The 22,841-nt window shown below is 40.4% G+C and overlaps 2 protein-coding genes across 3 annotated transcripts in view; both read left to right on the top strand.

Annotated features, from left to right (window-relative positions):
* ablim3 (actin binding LIM protein family, member 3) overlaps positions 1-15,398 on the top strand; it is a 61,514-nt gene extending 46,116 nt beyond the window's left edge. Inside the window, exons 10-23 of the mRNA XM_042493258.1 lie at positions 2,242-2,403; positions 3,471-3,500; positions 3,657-3,783; positions 5,795-5,890; positions 6,219-6,269; positions 9,976-10,092; positions 10,305-10,375; positions 10,601-10,769; positions 11,958-11,987; positions 12,356-12,411; positions 12,672-12,738; positions 12,850-12,857; positions 12,990-13,070; positions 14,087-15,398. Of these exons, the coding sequence (XP_042349192.1) occupies positions 2,242-2,403; positions 3,471-3,500; positions 3,657-3,783; positions 5,795-5,890; positions 6,219-6,269; positions 9,976-10,092; positions 10,305-10,375; positions 10,601-10,769; positions 11,958-11,987; positions 12,356-12,411; positions 12,672-12,738; positions 12,850-12,857; positions 12,990-13,070; positions 14,087-14,200 (1,179 nt within the window). The 3' untranslated portion in view covers positions 14,201-15,398. The remainder of the gene's footprint in view (positions 1-2,241; positions 2,404-3,470; positions 3,501-3,656; positions 3,784-5,794; positions 5,891-6,218; positions 6,270-9,975; positions 10,093-10,304; positions 10,376-10,600; positions 10,770-11,957; positions 11,988-12,355; positions 12,412-12,671; positions 12,739-12,849; positions 12,858-12,989; positions 13,071-14,086) is intronic.
* A 906-nt stretch (positions 15,399-16,304) lies between these two features.
* Positions 16,305-22,841, top strand: part of afap1l1a (actin filament associated protein 1-like 1a) — a 30,707-nt gene continuing 24,170 nt past the window's right edge. Inside the window, exon 1 of one of the 2 annotated variants that reach the window (XM_042493069.1) lies at positions 16,305-16,835. In XM_042493069.1, coding sequence (XP_042349003.1) covers positions 16,793-16,835 — 43 coding nt within the window. In that variant the 5' untranslated portion in view covers positions 16,305-16,792. The remainder of the gene's footprint in view (positions 16,836-22,841) is intronic. The other variant, XM_042493070.1, reaches the window with a different exon arrangement.

Below are 22,841 nucleotides of genomic sequence, written 5' to 3'. Positions count from 1 at the left end.
AGATGGACTGGCACCAGATTTTTTACAGATGGCTCCAAGAAGAGACTTTCGATGGTCCCCTGACTTTTCTGTAGCACCTCCAGGAGGTTGATAGTTTTTGATATGAGTGATCTTAAAAAGATTTGATCCACAAGAAAGGGAATGAAAACCAAAAAAGTTAAGGTACGAGTTAAATGAAACCCAGGTTTAGGTCATTGGTTGAATTAAATGATTTATTATTTATTTATTTCTAAAAGGAACCATGTACAGTTAAAACATAAATGTTATCTTTTGGTGCACTGTACCAGATTATAGTTTAGAGCTAATTCACGTCTAATCGGGGGGAGCGTTTGTGTGATTTTGGTCAATTTGATTCTGCTACTTTCATGGTCTGCCTCCAAAGAATGATTGAAAGGGGCTGGTTAGGCAGAGGGCAGCACAGACAGAGACAAATACCAGGGAAAACCAGCATGTAAAGTCCTCATATTTTCATGTTTAACTTAGTTTGACCATATCAGACTTGGTAATTGTTGGACAAGTGGAAAGTTAACAAGGCAGTCAAGCTAGTTTGGTGAAAGGGAGATATTTGAATTCAAAAGATGTAGTTTTTTTCTCTATAATAAGGAATTATGTGTAAGAAGGTGTGAGATGAGACCCCCAGGGTGGGTTTGGATCAAGGCGGGGGTCCCAGAGGCCAAGCAGGGTCAGGGTGAGGCTGAAGGGCCTGTCACTGTTATGAGGGGGAGGGGAAAACGTTGGAACTTCATCCCGGGGAGCCTTGGTAGTAGCACCCCGGCCACGAGCAGCCCTCCCCAGGCAAGTACACAGAGGTCGGCGCAGCTCTCCGCTCTCCTTGCGACTTTAATCTCGAAATTTCGACTTTCATATCTAAATTATATTACGACTTTATGCTCGACCTTTCGACTTTTTTTTCCACGAAATTTTGACTTTAATCTCGTCATTTCGACTTTAATCTCGAAATTCCGTCTTTTTTCTCGAAATTTCGACTTTATTCCTGAAATTTCGACTTTATTCTCGTCATTTCGACTTTATTCTCGTCATTTCGACTTTAATCTCGATTTGCCCAAATTTTTTTCTCCATCATAAATGGCCCCAATCCGCTTCCATAAACTTAAGGAAAAAAAGTTTTCAACCAAATTTGATCCCAATTTTAAACTACAGACCTATACATGTTTTATTGTGCGAATCACTGAATCAGTGCTTCCTTTACAGTATACAGCATATAAATATTAGGGCTGTCAAATTATTATTTTTTTAAATTGTGCTTGATTGCAAAATTTCAATAGTTAATCTCATTTTTTTTAATCGTGCATTTTTAATTCCATTATTTTGCATTTCAAAACAGTTATAAAGTCCATATTGACAAGGTAAAAGTGATTCTTACCAGATTGTCTTGATTAGGAATCAATTGACAGCAGAAAACCTCCATGGGACTGACATAAAGTGGGCATGTCTATGAAGGGGAGACTCACGGGTACTCAAATAACCCATTTTCATTCAGATATGTTGAGGTCAGAGGTTGAGGGATTTTCTATTGGCAAAATGTATCCTAACTTTGCAGCATTATTCAGCCTCCTTCCTGATAAGTTAGCATTTGGTTTGTACCAGGTTTATACCAGGTTCATGTGAAGGTTGTCACTCTGTGCATCGCAGAGTTGGACAAGTTCCATTTCAGCCACATATGGAGCAGTGTCTAACTGTGCTGCTTGGCAGTCTGCTGGGTGCTGCTGCTGCATGTCGGCAGTATTAGCATGTCAAGGGTTGTCTGCATGCAAGCAGGAGTCACCGCTCTCTGCTCAGCCCTGCCCGGCTCGCCTCTCGTCTCATAATCAATGACCTTTCTGTTAAAGGTGATGGATGAGGGAGAAATGCAGTGTAAGCACGCTTGTCGTCCATACTGTCTCCTCTCTCTCTCTGTATCTCTCTCTCGCTGTCTTTGCTTCCTCTGCTCTCTTTCTCACACATGCTGAGCTCCTGAAGGTCAACAACTTACACTGCTGTCAGCTTCTGCAGCATACATGTGTACTTTTTGATGAGCGCACACACACGTATGTGCATGGGCAAACTTGTGTGTGCTTCATCAGCTCTTTTTCACTCTTCTTACTGCTGCATGATGTGCTCACCACCACTGGCTGCATTTCCATTCTACTTTGTTACTGTGCATCGTCCATGTGGTTGATGTTGTGTCTTGTTGCTGTTGTCTCTGTCTGTGGTGGGTGTATGTGTTTGTCCTCTCTCCAGGCCAGAGTGGAGAATCAGATCCTAGATTATAAGGACCTAGCTGCCCTGCCAAAGGTCAAAGCCATATACGAGGTCCAACAGCCAGACCTCATATCCTCCTCATACCAGCCGTACCACAGATACACCCCTGATGACAGGCTAGAAACTTACAGCTATGGGGAGGTACTACTGCTACACACTCCAGGCCAAACTTAGCACTGGTCTCATTATTGGTCTGTTTGCAGGGAAGAGTCTAGGTTTTTAGATTGAATTGTGCATATAAGAAATGTGTGTCAGTACATCCCAGTCATTTAGTATGTGTAGGGCTCATTATTTCCATTTTTTTTTGTTTTTTAAAAATTGATTAAATTGGTTAATTTGATTTGGTATAATGTAAGAAGTTGGAATGGAAAATTGGATTTTTTTTAACCATCATGAACTTCAACTTGAGATCAATATAAAAATCATTTTTCATTTAATGTAAAAATCCTGGGAATTTAAAGCGAAATTGGTTTTGGAAATGATGAGCCTGAAATGGTTGTGAATATTTTGTAGCATTTGTTTAAGTTACAGATTGATGGATTTTACTGCCAACACACAACTTTCACATTAGTTTCTGGTAAATGTCCTTTTACATATGCACTATACTAAAAGTAATAGTTTGACATTTTTCAAATGACTTTTATTTGCTTTTTTCCACAATAATGTCACTCTCATATTAGTCCGCTTAATATGAAACTAGAGCCAGCAGGCGATTACCTTAGCTTAGCATAAAGACTGGAAACAGGGGAAAACAGCCAGCCTAGCTCTGTCCAAAGGTTAAAAAAAGTGAGCTCTTACACCAAAACTAGAAACAGACCAAAACACAAATTTCCTTTTTTTTAATATTTTTTTTTCATTTTGGTTTGTGTTTATGAATAAAACAAAAAATATATAAATAGATAATAAGTGAGATTTAGACAGACATGAGAGTGGAATATATTGTCTGATCTAACTTTTGGCAAGAATGTGAATTAAAAAAAAATTCAAAATGCCAAACTATTTCTTTTACTATTTCTTCATTACTTTCTCCGATGCAGAAATGGCCACCAATCATCCATGTAGCATTAAACAAGGCAGAGATTGATTTTGAAAAGAATGTCAGTTTTTTATTGTGATCCTTCAAATATGTGATTTAAGGTGTGCTTTTCTCACAATGCTGCTAGTACAAAGTACAAATAATAAGTCTTATCTCTCCACTGATTCTCCAGTCACTTGGGACCCTCTCCCCCTATTCTCAGGTGAGCATTCTTCATCCCAACATAAATAGCAGAGCACTTAAGACGAGTTTAAACAAGTGAACTGTTGTCATTTTGACCTGTCACTAAGATATTTGTCTCCTGGTTGCCCTCTGGTCTTTTTTCGCCAATTCCACCTTGTCTCCTTTGTCCTTTCAGGACTTTGACAGCCTGGATATGAAGCAGAGGCGGTGCTCCAGTCCAGGTTATATTGACTCACCGACATATAGTCGTCAAGGCATGTCACCCATCATGCCTCGCTCTCCACAGCACTATGCCTACCCTGGTGAGTCAGACGGTACTCACTCCTAATTGTCTGCTTATGACCTCAGAGTTTAATATCAGCCTGTTAAAAAATGTATTAAATGAAATCAATCATGCTGTGCCTAATGTGAAATGTGATTTGAGCAAAGTTGAAGAACAATGGAGTTTCTGAGCTGAGTCATTTTTAATTTTGCGAATGATTCTACTGACGTCAAATCGCTCCAAAGAGTAGATTAACATTCTGGGGGAAGATGCCTATTTGCTCTCTTGCTGATGTTGAGATGACGGTCGATACCGCTCGCACATATGTCTGTTCAGTTTACCTAGCTTAGTTTAGCATAGCATAAGCAACAAGGGGGAACAGCTAGCCTGGCTCTGAATTAACATGCATTAGTAGGCTTTGGAGGCATATTTTGTTGTTTTTTGGCAGAGCCAAGCTCACTGTTTTCCCCATAGACTGTAAATAAAGATAGACGACGTGCCCCTACTTACCCCCGCTGAAGTAAGGTTAAAATATTCCGGGTATGAGTGTTGCCATGTTGCGAGTGTGATGTCACTGGGAGCCCTGCATCTGCGCAGTAACGATATCCGCGGTGGGGGAGTTCCCGTTCAAACACCCGTCCAACCAATAGTAAGCAGCTCCACTGAATGTGAGCGCAAGAATTGGCTGTCCATCATGGCGGAAAAGCCCCCTTTTGTATAATTTAATAATGCATAAAACCGAACTTATCATGAAAACAAACAGTTGAACAAACATCAGGGTGATAAGAACTACCGTCAGTGACAGAAACCGTCTTTGGGAAACATTTATTTGGCATGTACTTTGGGTTTTTAGTTCAGCCTATGACCATTCACTAACATAGAGGGGCGGGTCTAAGGACCTGTACTGCAGTCAGACACCAGGGGGCGATCGCGATTGAATCACCTCACTTTGGGGGAGCTGTCATGTCGTCCATCTTTATATACAATCTAAGGTTTTTTCCGTGTCCAGTTTTTATGCTAAGCTGAGCTAGCCGACTTCTGGTTGTGGCTTTATATTTAGCGTGCAGACGTGAAAATGATATAAATCTTCTCATCTAACTCTCGAAAAGGCCCAATTCAGAGTCTCAGCATATGTCTATCTCTGAAGGTCCCCTTTGGTCTGCAAGACATAAATGTCATCCACACCTGTCCGCAAGGATACTGAAGCAGACAACCATATACTGCCCATTCCATTTTTTGTGAGTGCAGGGACTGTATATATAACATGTGCAGACTGCTCATACTCCAGTCTTTTGCTCCAGTCCAGTCCAACACACTGTAGTCAAGACAGCTGCAGCCGCCTCACCACAGTAAAGCTGGTTTTAAGTTGGCTATTCGACCAACATTCACTCCAGACACAGCAGCATCTTCTTATTTTCATTTTCACAAGACATCTGCAGTAGAAGAACAATAATCTCAACTCCCACCCCTCCAATTGCTGCTTGAGGCTGATGCGGACCCTCAGCCATACTATGAATAATACCACGTGCGCGTCTGTGTCCGTGCGACAGCAGCTGTCTGTGGACGTTCAATGCATAAAGTATGTCCAAGCCATTAGGGGACAAAGAAGCCTTTTTCCCCCAAATGTTGAACTATTCCTTTACGAGAGATCAAAGTGCTTGTCATTGCCATTTGTATGTCATCACCACTCTTATATATTAACAAATATGCCATCATATAAATTCAGTGGTAACGAGATTCACAGTGTCAGGGCAGAATCTCTTTCACTTCACTCCAAAATACTTGTTTGGCTCTGTCATTGCTGCAGTTGCTCCTTGGCTATCATTTCATCTAACTCTTACACGTGTGCATTGAGACTGTAATTACTGTCATAGGAAGACAACTCAATAACCTTTGTAGCTGCACAAGTGGAAAAGTTATCCCAATGTCACTTTGTAATTTGAATGAATGTTTAAGCTGTTTGGTTTTCACCTGCATGGATGAGACTTGTGTTGAGGCCTTTCCTTCATGCTCATGTTTCCTTTGCTGTGATTGGCTGTGGCTGGCTGCAGGCTCTGAGAGTGGCAGGAGTTCACCTTATTACGGCCAAGAGGGGCGGTCAAGCACACCCACCACAAACCAGCCCCCTAAACATTTTCATGTACCAGGTAGGACTCCCCCCATCTCCTCATTGCTCTCCTCACGATCTCATAGATTTTATTTTTATTCTGTGGGAAAATTTCATCAGCCATTATTCACGAATGCAAATAATTCATTTTAAGTTCCGTGGGAATCAGAGTGTGTGAAAATGTGACTAAGTCGTATTTTTGTACCGCACATTATATCTCTGGCACATTCTTCCCCTCATACTTCATCTTTACCTTCATTTACATCCATCCCCCCCCTGCATCCACCTCGTCCCTCAACAGAAACTCACCTCCTCTCCTCCTTTACTCCTCCACTTTTCACTTCTCCATCTCCTCTTTCTCTCCTCAGCCACAGGGGATCCCAACATCTACAGGAAGCCTCCCATCTATACGAGAACGGGTACAGTGCAGTTAGCCCCGCCTTAGCCTGCCTGTCCTCTTGTCAGTTTAGTCATACTGTGTTTGAGTACTCGATGTAGATGTTTTTAACGACCTATTGATGTTTTTCTGCAACCCCTTGTGATAGTATTTATCAGCGTTGATGCTCCAGTTGTGATTGGAATTGATATGCCATCAACAACAAAAAATGAAAGATAGATAAGTTATATTGCATTAGTAAGTGGCCAAATGCAAAAGAGCAATGTTTAGTGTGCATGCCACATGCTCCTGCGTGCAGCTCCAGCAGCACGACAGGTTCTTGTCGGCAAATGGGGCTGAAATAGACCCCGAATGAAGTGAAGGTTGCTCAGGCGTGACAAGAGTTGAGTACATGGGACTCTGAGGACACACAATTCACCAGAATAGAACTGAACAATGGAGCAAAGCACAGTGGAAAACTGTATTATAACTGGAATATATATTTGCTGTGGAGACCTCTTTTATTTCTCACCCTAGCCTGGTTAATCAGCGGTCAGTGTGTGATTTAAGGAGACGTTACTGTAACTGTAATTGTTTGGAGACAGCTGTTGTGCTGTTTTTTTTAGTGGAAAACAGAGGGAGCGTGTGAGAGGGAGGTCTGATTTCTTAATTGTGTGGATTTATGTTGTCGTTCAGTCAAATAACACAACAGCGCGGTTAACACAAGATGCTATTTTTGCCTTTTTTACAAGTCATTAAACAGGAATGCACTCCAGCCATCTGGATAGTGTGCTTGAGTATAAACATTCATAAGAAAAAGATTTTCTATCCCCTCGTTGCATCACGCTGGAAAAGGCTGTTCAGCTGAGAGTCACAAGACTTAAGGGATCTTGATGGAGGATGATTTATCTTTGTTGTTGTCCTGCATGTTCTTCTGTGCTGTATGTGTTGATATTTGTGGGGTAATTAGTCGTTGACCTGTGCATATGCATAAACACATTCACACTCCTATATTTCACACCTATAATTCGTACATCACTGGCCATAATGTTTCTAGACATGAACACATTTCAGCACACACATTTTACAAGCACTTGTACGCTTAGGGATGTAAGGTTATACTGAATTTTGCAATAGCACGATAAAATAACAATGTCTCATTGCTGTTGTGGGATTGTGACGAAATCTACCACAATATCGCAAGATTATTTTGCTAGTGTAGCAAGCGCAGTCGCCATGTTTGTCACCTCTGCCTTTTTCACTAATAGAGACAGACCTCTGGTGGTGTGTGAGTGGTACTACATACAGTACGTCCTCAATACAGCATCTCCATATGAGTTTAAAAAATAAATTTAAAAAAAGGCGTGTATTTTTTGAGAATCAAACTTTTGGGCTTTCTAAATAACCCAGTTACCGTAATACCTTGATACTGGACACAAGAGGAGCTTCATTTTTGCTCAGAAGCTGACATGTACTGTTGTGTCATTTCAACAAGTGCTCCAATGCAATGGTTTTTGGATTTGGATCATACACTTCCTAATCCAGCCTTGAACTGCGGTGTCGTTTTGGAGACATTTTAAAATGAATCCAAAATGACAGATCTGACGCTGATTCTCTTCTTTGATTATTTTTCCATTTTTTCCATGTTGAAAACAATTAATGTCGTTGTTAATCGTCCGCTAGCCATGATGTCTTGGCTTAAGTCTGTCAACAAATCAGTGGCTTTGGTCCTAATGGTCTGGCAGCCCTTCTCTTAAATGCACTGTGCAAAGGAACTATGAGCAACTATCTTGTTTTTGGCTCAAAAACCAGCCAAGTGTCAGGCTAAACAGGCAACAAAGTAATGTTTAAGTTAGCATCATCCAAGCCAAGTAATTACCTGTTAATTGTATGTTTTTTACATTAGTGATTTTTAATATTTGTGATTTTATTTATTCTTACTAAAGGCTTAATGGCAAGCCCTAATGTCAAACCTCCCATTGCATTCAAGCATAGCATTGATAACTGATGTTTTCACAGAGACAAAATCAATGGGAAAATGGCGATTGTACACATCAGATTCATTTTTTAGTCAATTTCTTCTTTTTTTGAAAATTGCAATAAATATTGTATAGTGGGCTTTTTATCATGGTATTATTGTACCATGAGTTTTTTGTATTGGTTACATCCCCAACAACTTTTTATTATTATTTTCTCTAGTTCCAGCACTTAACAGGACTGATGTAAACCCAAAGCCACAACAGACAAATGTAAAGTTGTGATGCTGTGCGCATCCAAGGCCTGTTATGTACTACTCAGTTAACAAGTTTGCTACCTGTACAGAAACAATCAGATCCCTGTTTTGTGGCTTTGTCCTTGTTCTCTGTAGAGGTAGCAAAGCTTTCACATTGTCACATGTCCCTTGGGGACGTTCCAGTAATGTTTCCCTTTTCTTTTTGCCTCTTTTTTATTGCATCCAATCACTTTTATTCACTTCCCTCCACCTTCTGCTCCACTTTACCCGGTGACCTTGCCACTGTAAGTATCTCCCTCCTCTCGCTGTTTCACTCACTGTCGGTAGATAGATATCACACGTCTGTCTGTCTGTGTGTCTGTGTTTGGGTATGTGTCTCTCTTTCTGTTTTTGTCGTCCCATGTCAATACTGTAGAGCCATAGCTCCTCTGACAGAAGTTTCAGCCAGCTGTCTACAGTAACTTTGCTCTGAATGTGTGTATGTGTGCGCGTGCGTGTGTGTGTGCGTGTGTGTGTGTGTGTGTGTGTGTGTATGTGTGGGCGGCTCACCCTGTCGTCGAGCTGAAAGTGTGTGTCCCAGAGATGAGAATGTCTGCCATCGCTGTCATGCATCATGTGTATTGGAATCCAATGGATCATGGATCGGGGCGGCATGGCTAATGGCTAACAGAGTGAAGAGCGATCTATCTGACATTACACTGCATGTCACATCCATTGACTCCCATTGACTGTGCTTTAGTGCGAAGTGGCATCAATATCATCCCCTCGCACCACTCATGAAGCAGACTGTGCGCCTCAGGCTGAGCAGTAACTGAACTCACTTTAAAGCTGGTTATTCTTGTGCTGTTGGCTGAAATATGATCTCCTCTGACAGGAATGTTGGATATTATAACTGGATATGAAGTGTAAATGTAACCACGCTGTACATCTTTGTGATAATCATTAACACATTTTTCTCCTTTTTGGGATAGTTTGACATTTTTGGAAGCAGCTTATTCACTTTCTTGCCAAGAGCTAGATGAGAAAATTGACACTATGCCTGACGATTATTTTCATTGTGGATTAATCCGTTGAATCCGTTTTCTGGATTAATCTAGTAGGGTTTTTTTTTTTTGGGTCTAGAAAATGTCAGAAAATTGTGAAAAAGGTTTCCCAAAACCCAAGATGACTTTCTCAAATGTCTTGTATTGTCCAAACCCCAAATAAAGTCAGCTTACTATCATAGAGGAATAAAGAAAATTGAAAATATTCACATTTTAGAAGCTGGAATCAGATAATTTTAACTTTTTTTTTTTTTTTTAATGACCCAAAGCGATTAATCGTTTATCAAATTAGTTGGTTGGAGAGTGGTATCAATCTTTTCATGTAACGCTCAGCAACAAAAGAGACTAAACATAATGCCCAAAATGTCAAACTCTTTCCTCAGCAGAATTGCCTGTTACTTTGGCTCTGTCTGTTTTTCTTTTCTCTCCTAACATGATCCATTTTTTCTTCACAGACAATCATGTGGATGCAGCCACCAAAAGCAGGACCAGCGAGGACATCCTCAGATCCTCCAGACTGTCCACCTATTCCCCTGAGCCATACAGCCAGTCAGAGTCTGACTACTACCCATACACCAGCTCCCCCAGGGGTAGGAAACACTGTCACTTCACTGAGTGTTGAATGGCAAGCTGCATCGTAAGCTGCTTTTTTTTTAGATTTTTACGCCGGACCAAACACAGACTTAGAAGTACAGTTCCTTCTCTAACTCTGTGTTGTCATATTTATTCACTCACCCACTGCGTTCCACTCTGAGCTCTATATTCATACGAGGGAATCTCTTTAATCTGTTTTCTCTCTCAGCCTATCGGGCACCGAGAAGACGCTTCTCGACGGGAGGAGATGAAGAGGGTTGGAGTCACAGTCTTCAAAGAGTAAGAGCTTCATTATTTTCTTCCTCTCTTTCTTCAACATCTGGTTGAAGAGTGTCACCTCCTCAGAAACACCCATAAATAATGCACTTTTTATAATATGGTGCCTTAACCATCCTCCTTTTTTTTTTCTCCAGCTTACATTAGCTGTACATTGAATTAGCAGCTTACGCCTCTTTCTTTTTTTTTCTCTCCCCCTTTTCTGCCTCTTTTCTTGCTCCCTCTCAGATCGGGAGTGGCATTGGGAGGATGATCCTAAAGGAGGAGATGAAAGCTAGATCTGGTTCCTATGACAACGACCCCTGGGGCAGTGCGAGGAATTCTCGTAGTGGGAGCAAGGAAACACTCAACACTACAGGCTACGGCACCACGGCGTACAACAACACTGTCAACGGATGTAAGGATCCACCCTGCCCCCTATGCATCTCCCTCTTTGTCTCTTTCTGCAAGTTCATGCCTGTGCAGCCACGTCTTTGTCCCTCCCAGTGTCATCATGTGCGTTGCCACATGGCTTTTTTTTTTTTTTTACGAGCCTCAATATCTGCTGCTGTCATCTGGGTTTTGAGTGAGGGCAGCAAGGTTGTGGATGCAGGTCAGAGAGGGTCAGGGCTGCTTCAGGCAGGGCAGTTTATTGAGATGGAAAGATAGCCAAACAGCTGCTGCCGAACCTGCGGTAGACCAGCAGCAGCAGATGTGGCCTGTCATTGTCGTGGGGGATATCTGATCACACTGATTTTAAACAAGCTATCAGGTGGGCCAGATGTGATAAAGCCCCATCTGAAGCTACCTGAGGTGTTTTCGTTTGTAAGGATCAAGCTCCATTGATCACACAGCACATTGAGACTGTTATTTTAGCCTCTGATATTCAGACAGTCTATCACTATCCAGCAGCTCCCTTCTTCTTTGCACGTTCTCGCTCCATCTCAGTGTGCATGCTTGTTTCTCTTCCTCTCTCTCTCTGCTGATCTCTATATTCTACTCTGTTAACTCTCCATCTATCCATCCATCTATCTGTGTATCTATCTCGCTCTCTTGCACTCACAGCTGGTGTCCCATATCCTGGTTTATTTATGAGCAGTAAGATCTCTCATTAAAGCTGTTTCTCCAATGGGAGGGGACACAACTGAACGGGACTCTGTTGGCTACGGTTGAAAGGCAACAAAGGCTTGTACCCATGCAAGCTGTGTTTTGTGATTAGATGCTGGGTCGTGCAGTGTTTCTTTGTGCTCAGTTGTTTGTATGTTGTTTTATATATATATATATATATATATATAAATTTATTTATTTCCTCCCTGAACCAGTCCTGTCTGGCCTCCTTCTGCCTTCTTGCCCCTTTGATGTTTTGTGTTTCTCCCAGGGCTTGCTGGGTATGCAACTTGCTCCGTCTCTCTTTGTTACGCCTCTAACTAGACAGATGGCTGTCAAATCTCCAACGCCATTTCCCCTGAATATTTTTTTGAGGAAATTAATCAAAATTTAGAGCAGGGCAGGTTAAAAATGCAGTTTTGGGGGTTTGGGTTGGGTTTTTTTTTGCAAAAAGTGAGATGTCACGACGTTTTAACAATGTAACTTTGTTATTTTACAGCTCCCAGATCTCAGTACAGCGCCGATAGCGGTGAGTTTATCATTAATATTTTATTATAAAATGATTTATGCCGATCAGACTTCTGGTTTATTTAAATGCCATTACTTTAATATTTTTTAATTATTGATTTAATATGGTTTTCAAATGGAGGTTGTTGTTGTTTTAAATCACGTGTTTGTGCTGGATACAATGACCTTACATAAACAAAGCACCAACATTGTGTGCAAACATCTGGAACTTTAGGATTTTTTGGGGTTAGTCATCAGCGCCATCTTCTGGCACTGACCTGGCACTGATCACATGATTTCAATGTGCCAAACTACATTAAAATATTTGGAAATTTTAGAAGCGATTGGCTTGACTGGGGTAATATTTAACTGCTGCTTTCTGTGTTGTAGACTTTGGTTGTAAGTCCGCCTCACTACCAGGATACGGACGCAACGGCATCCAGAGGGTGAGACCACAGTGAAAAAAAAGGGACACAACAAAGCGTGATTAGCTGTATTAATTATAAAGTACTTAGGCTCATTTTGATTGGTCTGAACAGCTTTAAAATTGCATCTGTTTTATGAAATTGACATTAACTTTGAGTCACTGGAATTGGCAATTGAGGGGCTTTTATTATCTCCAGATACATATGTTGACATTTCTCAGGCTAAAAACATGCAAAGTATCTGTTTATGTTAAAGTCACTGTCCCTCTCATCACCTGTAGCCTCAGAGTGCTGATTGCTACCAGTACCAGTATGACAGTGGCAGTGAGGTCAACTGGGGAAGCAGAGGTAATTTAATATGCATTTAAAACACCTACCCTTTATTAGATTGAAGCAATTAATTCAAAGGTTTTTTTTTTCTCGTGTACTGACTTAATTTTCATTCTTTCCTCCCAGCAGAGTACAAGGTAAGGGTTTAAATTAATCTCTTGAATAATTCATTCCACTTGATTTAGCCTGTATGTGGAATAATCCCAGTGTTATTGTAACTTAATGTCTAAAGTTTGATAAATCATTGCTGGCCCTCTCTCTCTCTGCAGATTTACCCCTATGAGGAGCTCATTGTCACCACCAGAGGTCGCAACAGGCTGCCCAAAGATGTAGACAGAGCCAGGCTGGAGGTAAGTTATGAATGGGCCTATAGGGCTAACTGTGCTGGGGAGATGTTGTCCCTGGCCTACTTAAAATCTAGCACCTGAGCCAAGATTTTAGAAATACAAAGGCTACGTCTGCAGCAGATTACCACATACTGAAGAGACTTACAACAGGCCACCATACAAACTCTGAAAAATACTTTACAAAAATATGTATTCATTAAGCTGTGAGGTGATGTTTTCTGTCAATTTTATGTCCTGTCATCGTGGTAAGGTGCCAGCTATATGTTGAAAATACTCCTTTTTTTCATTTATTCATTTAGGATTCTTTGCCTAAAACAATCAATTTTAGTAAAAAGAAATCAATTGCTGTTTTTATCATTGTAACCTCAACGTTCTCAATGGCAACTATGGCGAAGTTGAAAAGAATATTAGAGGAATGTAAGGTTTAATTTGATACTGTAAAAGTGACAGGTATTATGTGATAACTGTTACCCCTTTTCCACCAACATGGAACTGGGTCAGTTCCAGTTCCAGCACCAAATTTGGAAGTGTTGACAGCATTTTGACCAAGATTAAATTGGTTAAGAAGCTGAAAATTTACTTCTCAGCTGGAACCAAAAAGCTGAAGGTTTTTCTTGACCTGAAGTGCAAACTGGGACCACATTCATGGGTGTCATATTCTACAGGTTTGCAAGAGAGTCAAGTAAGAAATCATCAGAAAAAAAGAAAGGCATACAGTGGTGTCATTAATATTTGGTCCATTCTTGTTTTTCGGGTAAAAACAAATATCTTTAAAAACACAACAAGAGTTTAGCCTCTACTGTTTATTTCTGCTGTGAAATGTATGTAATCTATGTAACACTTTCCATAGATTACACATCCTTGAATAAAATGTTTCCACTCAAAGCTGGTGGAAATACAGGCTGGTTCTCTAGATAGCACCGAGTTGCCAAGAGTTCTGGACAGAACAGGTTCAACAACCAAAACTAATTTGGTGTAAAAGTGGTATTTGATTCATTTCTTTATCCCTGTGTCCTCAGCGTCACCTGTCCCCTGAGGAGTTCCTTCAAGTGTTTGGCATGACTGTGGAGGATTTTGACCGCCTGGCTCTGTGGAAGAGAAATGAGCTCAAGAAACAAGCCCGACTGTTTTAATAACACATGGACGTCCGTTGAATACTGCCATAACTAGAGCGAGAGGACTGTGAGAGGGGAAGAAAGAGATGGGTAGATTTCTGCTCAGTTTCACTGCCATGGCTGAGAACCTGTTCTAGATCTCCTCATGTATGACGAACCAAAATTCTGGTCACACCAGCGTGGTGGACTTCTGAGATACTGAGGGAAGGCCACAGAGACGTTATGCACAGACGGACTGATAAACTGTCACAGGGCTGCCAGTGCAACTGTGGCAGTGTGCTGGAGTGGTGTGTAAGCAATAGAGACTGTAATACATTTAGTGATGTGCTTTTCTTAAGCCTGAACAATGGAAAGAGGCATGACTGTGCCCCTATAAGGCCACATGTGGGGATGTCTGTGACCAGAGCCGCAGTACTAACACAAAAAGAGGAGAATTTTGGCTTTGCCTTATTTGTTATGCTCTCTTAGTTATGAGTGTGCAGCACCAGCAATCTGAATGAGTAGAATGTAGATACAGTATATCATTTATGACACTTTATCAGTGTGAATGATTAGATGGGACGATTGAGTTGAGTGAGCATACAGCATAACTTTGCTTTGGTTTATGAGGATGCATTTTGTTGGGCTAAACTCAGCATTTTGTTTTTGCTCTTTCACCTGTCCCTCTGGTTTACACTAATTGATATACAATGAGACAAGTAACTATCTGAGGTGGGCACGGCTTTTTTTTAAATCGTATGTGTGACCTGCATTGATTTGTGTGCAAATGAAAACCAAAGTGAGAATGCAAATATACAGATTAGTAGATCACTTCCATGTAATGTTCTGGTTAAATAGTTAAAAGTCACCAATAGATACAGTTCACTGTGCAGCTGTATGGTAACCCAAAAGAATGTGCAATTCAGTAGATTAAATAGATAAAGGAAACACCACTTCAGTCCTCCTGCTCCATGTTTTCCAGCTCATTGCAATAGAGTGATTACTAAATGTTTTAGGATGAGGACTGAAGTCACCATACATTTACATCCACCATTACTTATATTATTTCAGAATGATAATCCAATAATTTTGTAGCTACAGAGATTATATTCATTCACAATGAAACACTCTGCAAGGTATTTCACACACTGACAAAGATCCAGGGTTGTTGAAGACTTTACTTCCTTTGAATACTGTTATTTTTGATTTTGGCACTAAAAATTAAACTTGAAACAAACTGAGCTTCCCCTTTTTTTATTTGTTATTGGGAACCATCACTTGTAAAATATGTTGTTAAAGGTTTACTGTGTAGGATTTAGGGGCATATATTGGCAGAAATGGAATATAATAAGTATGCTGATTATGTTTCCATCACCTTACAATGAGCTGTTTATATGTACTTAGAGAGTAAGTCGTCGTCATGGGTAAGCAGCAACCTCCGACATTAAAAAATGAAAATGATGCAACTGCAGTTCCTTGAATGGCCACTAGAGGCTGGCTCCAAAACAGAGTGAGTCCCCATAGACCCCATGTTAAAATGGCTCAAGGCTTCAAAACAGAAGTCCACTAAACAATGGATGAGTCACAGTCCCTTCACTATAATACATCCATGGTCACAGTAGCTATATTCATACAGTAGCCCAGAGCGGACAAACCAAAAACTGACTTTAGATAGGACCATCTTTGTTTTTTTGTGTCAGAAAAGAATGTCAGAAATTTTTTTTTTTTTTTTTTTTTTTAACACAACACTGCTGCTTTATTCAGTGTTTTAACCAGTTTTAAACACCCGGTCTGTTTCCTTTAGCTGGTTTCAATATGCAGTACTTATCACTAGATGCCACTAAATCCATTATGTCATTAATGTAACAGTTTGACGTTTTGCAGTTGACTGTAAATGTGGAAAAGTTTAAACAAAACTTTTGGCTCAGTCCAAAAGTAACCAGCACAAAGTTTACTTGTTGACACACTTTACCTCCTGTGTTTAATATGTAAGAAACAACAACAAAAAGAATGCTTAAAAAATTGTCAAAGTATCGCCATTTCTTGGCCTAAATCAGTTTCTAGGCAACCAGCGGAGACTACTTCCGGCTAAGAGACAAGTGGAGTCGCGCGGAACATCAGGCACCTTACCCACGTTAAAGCAGTTTATTGTCGTTATTACATTGTAATATGTGTACGAATTAAGCAAACTAGATAATGCGTTTTATTCTGTGAGCTTTATAAACGCTGCTAGACGCATGTTGTTACGTTTGGACAGAGCCGGGCTCCCTGTCTCCCCTTGTTTCCAGTAGCCTTTTTATTCCAAGCTAAGCTAACAGGCTGCAGCTGGCTCCATTTAAGCTAACGGTTACCGCTAAATTGCATATTTACCGTACAGACCTGAAGAGTAACTTGTTAACTCGGCAAAAGGGTAACTACACATACAACTACCTAACTGTAGGAGTCATTTGACCGGTCTAGCTCCGCTCATTGAGCAGCTGACACTAGGACCCAGCAGAGACGCAGCCTGCCTCGAGCTCCAGACCAGCGGATCTGTAAAGTATCGACTGTATCTGTCAGCGGTGGCTCCACACGCCGCCACACACTCACTTACTCACTCATGGGCCTGCATTGAATTTCAACAACTCTCACATGGACAGCATCACCAGAGGAATGGAAACAAACGGCACCAAATGTAAGTTCACTTTTCAAGCTGTAAACACTGCTGCAAAAGAGATTGACCGGTATGGTGAGTGTTGTGTGTTAGTTTGTGAAGATGGATTTTGATATGCATGTTTATTTTATGTGTTGCATTTTTTTTTTACAGCTGTCAAAACCTTCTCACACACCCACTGTGTGTGTTTCTGTCTTCCCACACCTTTAACTGCAGCACCCTCACTTAGACTAAATGCACTGTTTTTACTGGTGACATACTGTATGGGAATATTGCTTGAAATGTGTATACCCCCAAATTAGTTGTTTTTTTTTACATTCCTGCCCTCAATGCAGTTATCTTTTTTTCTAATATTTATCTCAACATTTGTGTTCTCTCTATGTTACTATTACTACAAGAAATCATTTGTCTGAGACACTTCCTTTTCCCTGTAATTCCCCCTCCTGTTGCACATCTAAGAAGAAACAATGGAAGTGCACTTTAAACAATAAATAACAGTTGCTTTGGTCTCCCCCCCAGCTGCTTGGAGAGGCTGAGAACCAAGTGTTCATCTAAAGTTTGATTGTTGTTTCAGAAAGTGAACCTCACTCATCCTCAGTCAAGTCAAATATCTGAATGTGGAGATGAGATATTTGGAGATTAGGTGGTCATGGTAGTCATTGTTTGATATTGGACACCACCAGCAGAGAATTCCTCATAGAAATCTCTGGAGTGCTGCAGCTCTCTTGTGTTGAAATAGAAAGAAATACAAAATGTGTTTCCGCCCCATGTGTTTTTCTGGGAGGGGTGCAGTTGCCCCCCTGCACAGTACAACATTTTTCCACATTGTAACTGAAAACAAATACACTTGCCCCCCCCGCAGACTTTGGCACAAGTTTAGAAGTTACAGCATTACCAGGGCGAGGTGTGGCCCAACTCAGCATTTCACATATGAAGTTATGATTTCAGTTTATAGTTTATTTGAGTTTGTTTGATCTGTTTTTACACTTCAGTTGATGTTGCTGTATCGTGTTACTACAGCTGTAGAGTGCTTTTCATAGACTTGTTACCAGCCGCTGGGCAGGTAAACATGTGAGAGTGATTATAACGTCCAGCTTAATGGACATTTTTACTCAAGTGACTCGAGGTGAAAGGAAATGGGACAAACTGCATACATGGTACTTTATTTTATTTCCAACACCTTTTAACAGCCTATTTGCCTTTAAGAAAAACACCTCATTGAAGTCACATATGTCACTTCTGCCTTTCCCATCCATCATTTACTAATTTGGCATCCATCCTCACCTTGTCAGTGCATTTGGATTATGTGGATGTTACCAGTGTGTTTGGTGTGTACACAAAGCATCTTAAGGAGGAAGTGTCTCTAGGTGTTATCCAGGTTGGGAGAAATCCTCGCCTGACACTCTCATCTCTCTCAACCCACACAAACACACAGGAATGTCGCTTGACTGACTTTCTATCTGGGCTTTGTGTTTGTGTTAACTCAACAGGAGAAAACACACAGTGATGGCTGGTGATCCCTGGGGAGCACCCTACTGTTTATGTGGTCTTTGAATCCTCTGATCAGCTTCTGCTAAAAGACTTTCCTCATTTTTTCCCTAAATAAAGCTACAAGTAAGGATCTACCCATTCATGGTTTAGTCTAAAAATATCAGAAAATAAATGCCCTGAAACAATACAGTAAAGTTGTGTGCAAGGAGGTAAAAGTTGCTATAAAGCTTTGCAGAGATAAAGAAAACTGCAAAGATAGGAGATAATGTGAATTAGTCCTTATGAAGGACACCCATCACATTACCATTGTTAATATATATAATATGATATCTTTATATGAAATGATCATTGTCTCAAAGGTTATTTTTGTATCTTTTCTGACTGTCAAATCTAGCTGTGTGGAGTTACATGAGTACAGATATCAAGCTTGGTCAGGTTGATGGGAGGCAGGTATGAGCTTGAATTGGTGGGAGCTTGTTAATATGCACTATCCAAGCCAGCTGGAGCAGCGGTGTAACAAAGGTTTTGTTTCCACAGTCACCTCAGTGTGCACTGTGAGGAGCAGAGCACCAGGTGGGTGTGAGAGGGGAGAGGCTGTCCCTGCAGATATGCATTGCAGTGGAGGGATTGTCTGTGATTTAGCCCAGCAGATATGATGAATCGTGGCTTTTGTCAGAATGTTTGGGAGCATATGGAAGAACTTGTGGACTAAACAGTGATCAGCTGTGGACTCTACAATGATGCATGAATGTAACATACTGCTCATGTAAGCACAATTCTGCTGCATGTGCACTAAAATCCCCCCTCCATCCATGTCTTTCTTCTTATGAGATGGTTCGCTCCACATATCCACATTCCACTGAGAAATCTATGTCAAAAGCAGTGTGTTTGTCAACCAACCAACCGCTTGCTCTAAGTTACAATGTATTTTGTCATGGCACAAATGTAAGTCTTCTGTCTTACGGAGGATGTGTTTGAGAGTAAACAAGGATTCGAATTGTTAAAAGCTGAATTAAAACATAGTGTCAGTGGGTATGGGTTAGCAGGGCAAAAGAGCACAATTTAAATGCAATCTGCTGTCGTCATCCAACCAGTGGTCAGTGACCTCACTGTGCGTGCATTTATGTCATATTACTCATTATGCTGTAATCTGCATTTTCACATAGCAAAAGCAGAGTTTGTGGAACTTTCCTCCAAAGTTTAGATCATTCTTAAAGGACTATTCCAGATGTCTTAATGTTATAGCTGTAGCTGATTTAAGGGGACAGTTCACCCAAAAACTCTTATTTTTTCACTCTCCTGAAGTGTTATTTGTATTAATCTAACTGTAGATCATTTTGGTGTGAGTTGTATTGGAGATATCAGCAGTAAAAATGTCTGCCTTTTCTTGAATATGAAAAAAAAAAATGAAAAAAATCAACAATGTTGCTTTCCAGAAAGAGAGTTTCATGTTGGAACTTTTTTCTCTCTGCCGAACTACACACACCAACCATATCAGCGCCCAGAAGGAAGTGTGCATCTACTCATGGAGGAAATGCCCGTGACAGTGTGCGATGTAAACATTAATGGCGTCCTTCTCGGCTGAGCTGTGACATTAGCGAGCTCACATGAGCAAGCAGTAGCCTTTCATCCATATCTCCAACTCTCGGCAACTCATACTACAATAATCTAGATTGATAAATACCACTACAGGTGAAAGGAAAAATGTGTATTTTTGATTTTGTTTTGAATAGTCTCTTTAACTAAAATGTAATGCATTCATAGTCCAAATTTTGGATGCAGATGCTCAGCTCAGAGTCCGATGGGGCCAAGGAAACAGGAGGCTTCACAACAATAAAATCTCATCCTGTGTTTCAGTTTGATGTCAACACTACTTTCCATTCACTTTGACATCTCAGTTTCACATCCCACTGTAAAGCCTACAGCGTAACACACCCAGGTCAGCTTCAAGGTTGATCCTGGAAGTAGACATAAAAAAGACAAAAGACAGTTAATATAGTTGTTTTGGCAACATACTTCCCTGTTACAGTTATTTTATCAAGAGTTTTTTTTGGACATAAAAGTAGCGTTTGGGCATGTTGATACTCATCCCTCCAGTACTTTACATTACATACAACATTTTGTATATATATATATTTATATATGCCCCATCATGCATGAGCTGTAAATCATGGGTGATTGTGGAACAGCCCTATAAGAAGTGGAATTCCCCTCTTTAACCCTTGTGAGATGACAAGATCACTGTGATTCATGTGGCTGAGATATGTGCAGTGTATTTGTGGCTGTGCACACATGCATTGTATAGTATAGGCAATGGTCATTCTCTGGCCAGCTGTTTATATATGGTTTCCATGGAGGTTGCACAACATTACCGCAGGCAGCTATAATGTATATGACTCTCAAAATTATGGTGTTTGTTGCAGAGGGTGGAAAGTGGCTCTGCCTGGTGCGTGCATGCATACAAGTACAAGCAATATACTCAAAAGGAAATTTATTGGAGAGTCTTGGCAGAATATAAGACAGTCTTCGTTAGACTTGCCTCACCTGTTATTTCTTACTATGCTACAACAGCCATAATTTAGCACTGACTTATGAGTCATGTTAATTTACAGGTGTAGAAATTGTAGTTTTTTGTCCTTAGGGGTAAATTCAGGGTAGCAGTTCAAGTAGTACAGTCATACAAAGAATACAGTGTATAGATAGTACTGAGAAAAGTGGTTTTGGTATGCACTTAGTAGGCTTTAAACAAAGTCTATGAAAAATGGTCCATGGTTTGTCATCTTTTTGTCCCATAGAAACATCAGTATTGTGTCAACAAGGAGTTACTTAAAAAGCCAGTAGAAGGGGTATAGGGGGGTAAATTGACACTGTCATCATAGCTAAGTTTGTTATGTTTTTATTAGTATTTTATTGGTGTTACAGAGTAGTTTCTTAGAATGTGTTTGACTAAATCCTGGATTTATATGTTTAGCATTGTGTGTTGAAATATTATCACCTTGGAATTTGGGGATATGGGAAAGCTTTATGTGCCACAGAAGTAGTTACGCAGTGCTGAAGGACATCATTCAACACAGCAACCCTCCAAAATGTCTATGCAACATTATAGGTCTGCCTCCAGTTTTTATTAAAAGAGACACTGTTGGGCATCTTATTTGATTTTAGGCTCCTTAACCTCTTCTTCAATATTGGTGAATTTATGCTGCAATGAAAACTGACAATGTAAGTGATGGTTGACTTTGGAAATAGTAAAACTGCATCAAATTAGGATTCACAGGATTAATCCAGAAAGAAAAAAATGATTTTTTTCTGTGTGGACTAATTCATACGAATTTAGAGAACTACATTAATGTTGCACTTAAGAAGGCTGCAACTAACAAATATTTTCATTGTCGATTATTTTCTTGTTTAAAACATCAGAAAATGGTGGAAGAAATGTCAATCAGTGCTCACCAAAGTCTAAGATAATGTTCAATGTTATCCAGGTGTCAATGTTCAAACTTCAATTTTGTTAATAACCCAAACACATACAGTTTGCTGTCCTATAGGGATAAAGAAATAGAAAATATTTACATTAAGAAACTGAAATCACATCATTTAGACGTTAAAAGTATTTACACAAACCAATTAATCGATTATCAAATTAGTAGGCGATTAATTTGATAGTTGACGACTTCAATTAACCTTTGCAGCTGTATGTACAAAATTTTAAACTATAATTTTAACTACTCATCCTAATACAAGGAAAAAGGTAAAGGCATCCACAGGAGGTTGTGCTCTACATGATGGTTATATGCAGATGACAGAAAGAAGGCACTGAGAGTGCCCTAGTTTTCAACTGAAGACAGCGCTCTGCTCCAGTCAAAATCCCATTAACACAAAAAATCCCAAGTGGAGACAAAGCAGCTCCTTTTCCCGCTTTGTGTATGTGTGTCAGTAATTTTGTGTGTGTGTGTGTGTGTGTGTGTGTTTGCATGTGTGCCCTGTGTATATTACCCTTGTCTGTGCAACATCAGTAAAGCAGTGCTTCCACTTGCAGAATAGCATCTTTCTCAGTATGTGAATACTTTTCTGTGAGCGAGACATAGCATTGTGGTGATCTCATAGGACTCAGGGCAGATATGGGATCTGAATAATACTAACTGAACTGTAGGGCCTTTGTGTGGCAGCAGGCTGAGTCAAGCCCTCTGTGCCATCTCAGACCTGAATACACCAGAGAGCAAGAGATGAAAAATGAGAAAGAGGGGAAGGTGGTTTGGCAGACAGACATTCCCTACATCATGGTCAGTTCTGTAACCTTTGACCTCTGACCTGAGTCCATATTGAAAAATACCCTGATGCAATAGTTCCCACCTGGCTAGTACTATTCCATGACTTCTACCCATCTGTCCGTTTTCTGTGCCTGCCTTTCTCTGTTCAGAATCACTTGGGAAATCCATTTATCCCATAATGCATTGGGAAAAGGAAATCCAAGCCTCCAGGAACGGTGCTGGGCTTTGAAGCCAATTTGACATAGTGGCTAAACTGTGGAGTTACAAC

This window comes from Plectropomus leopardus, chromosome 9 (genome assembly GCF_008729295.1).
Source record: "Plectropomus leopardus isolate mb chromosome 9, YSFRI_Pleo_2.0, whole genome shotgun sequence".
NCBI classification, from domain to species: domain Eukaryota; kingdom Metazoa; phylum Chordata; class Actinopteri; order Perciformes; family Serranidae; genus Plectropomus; species Plectropomus leopardus.
This window is presented reverse-complemented; position numbering and strand designations above follow the sequence as displayed.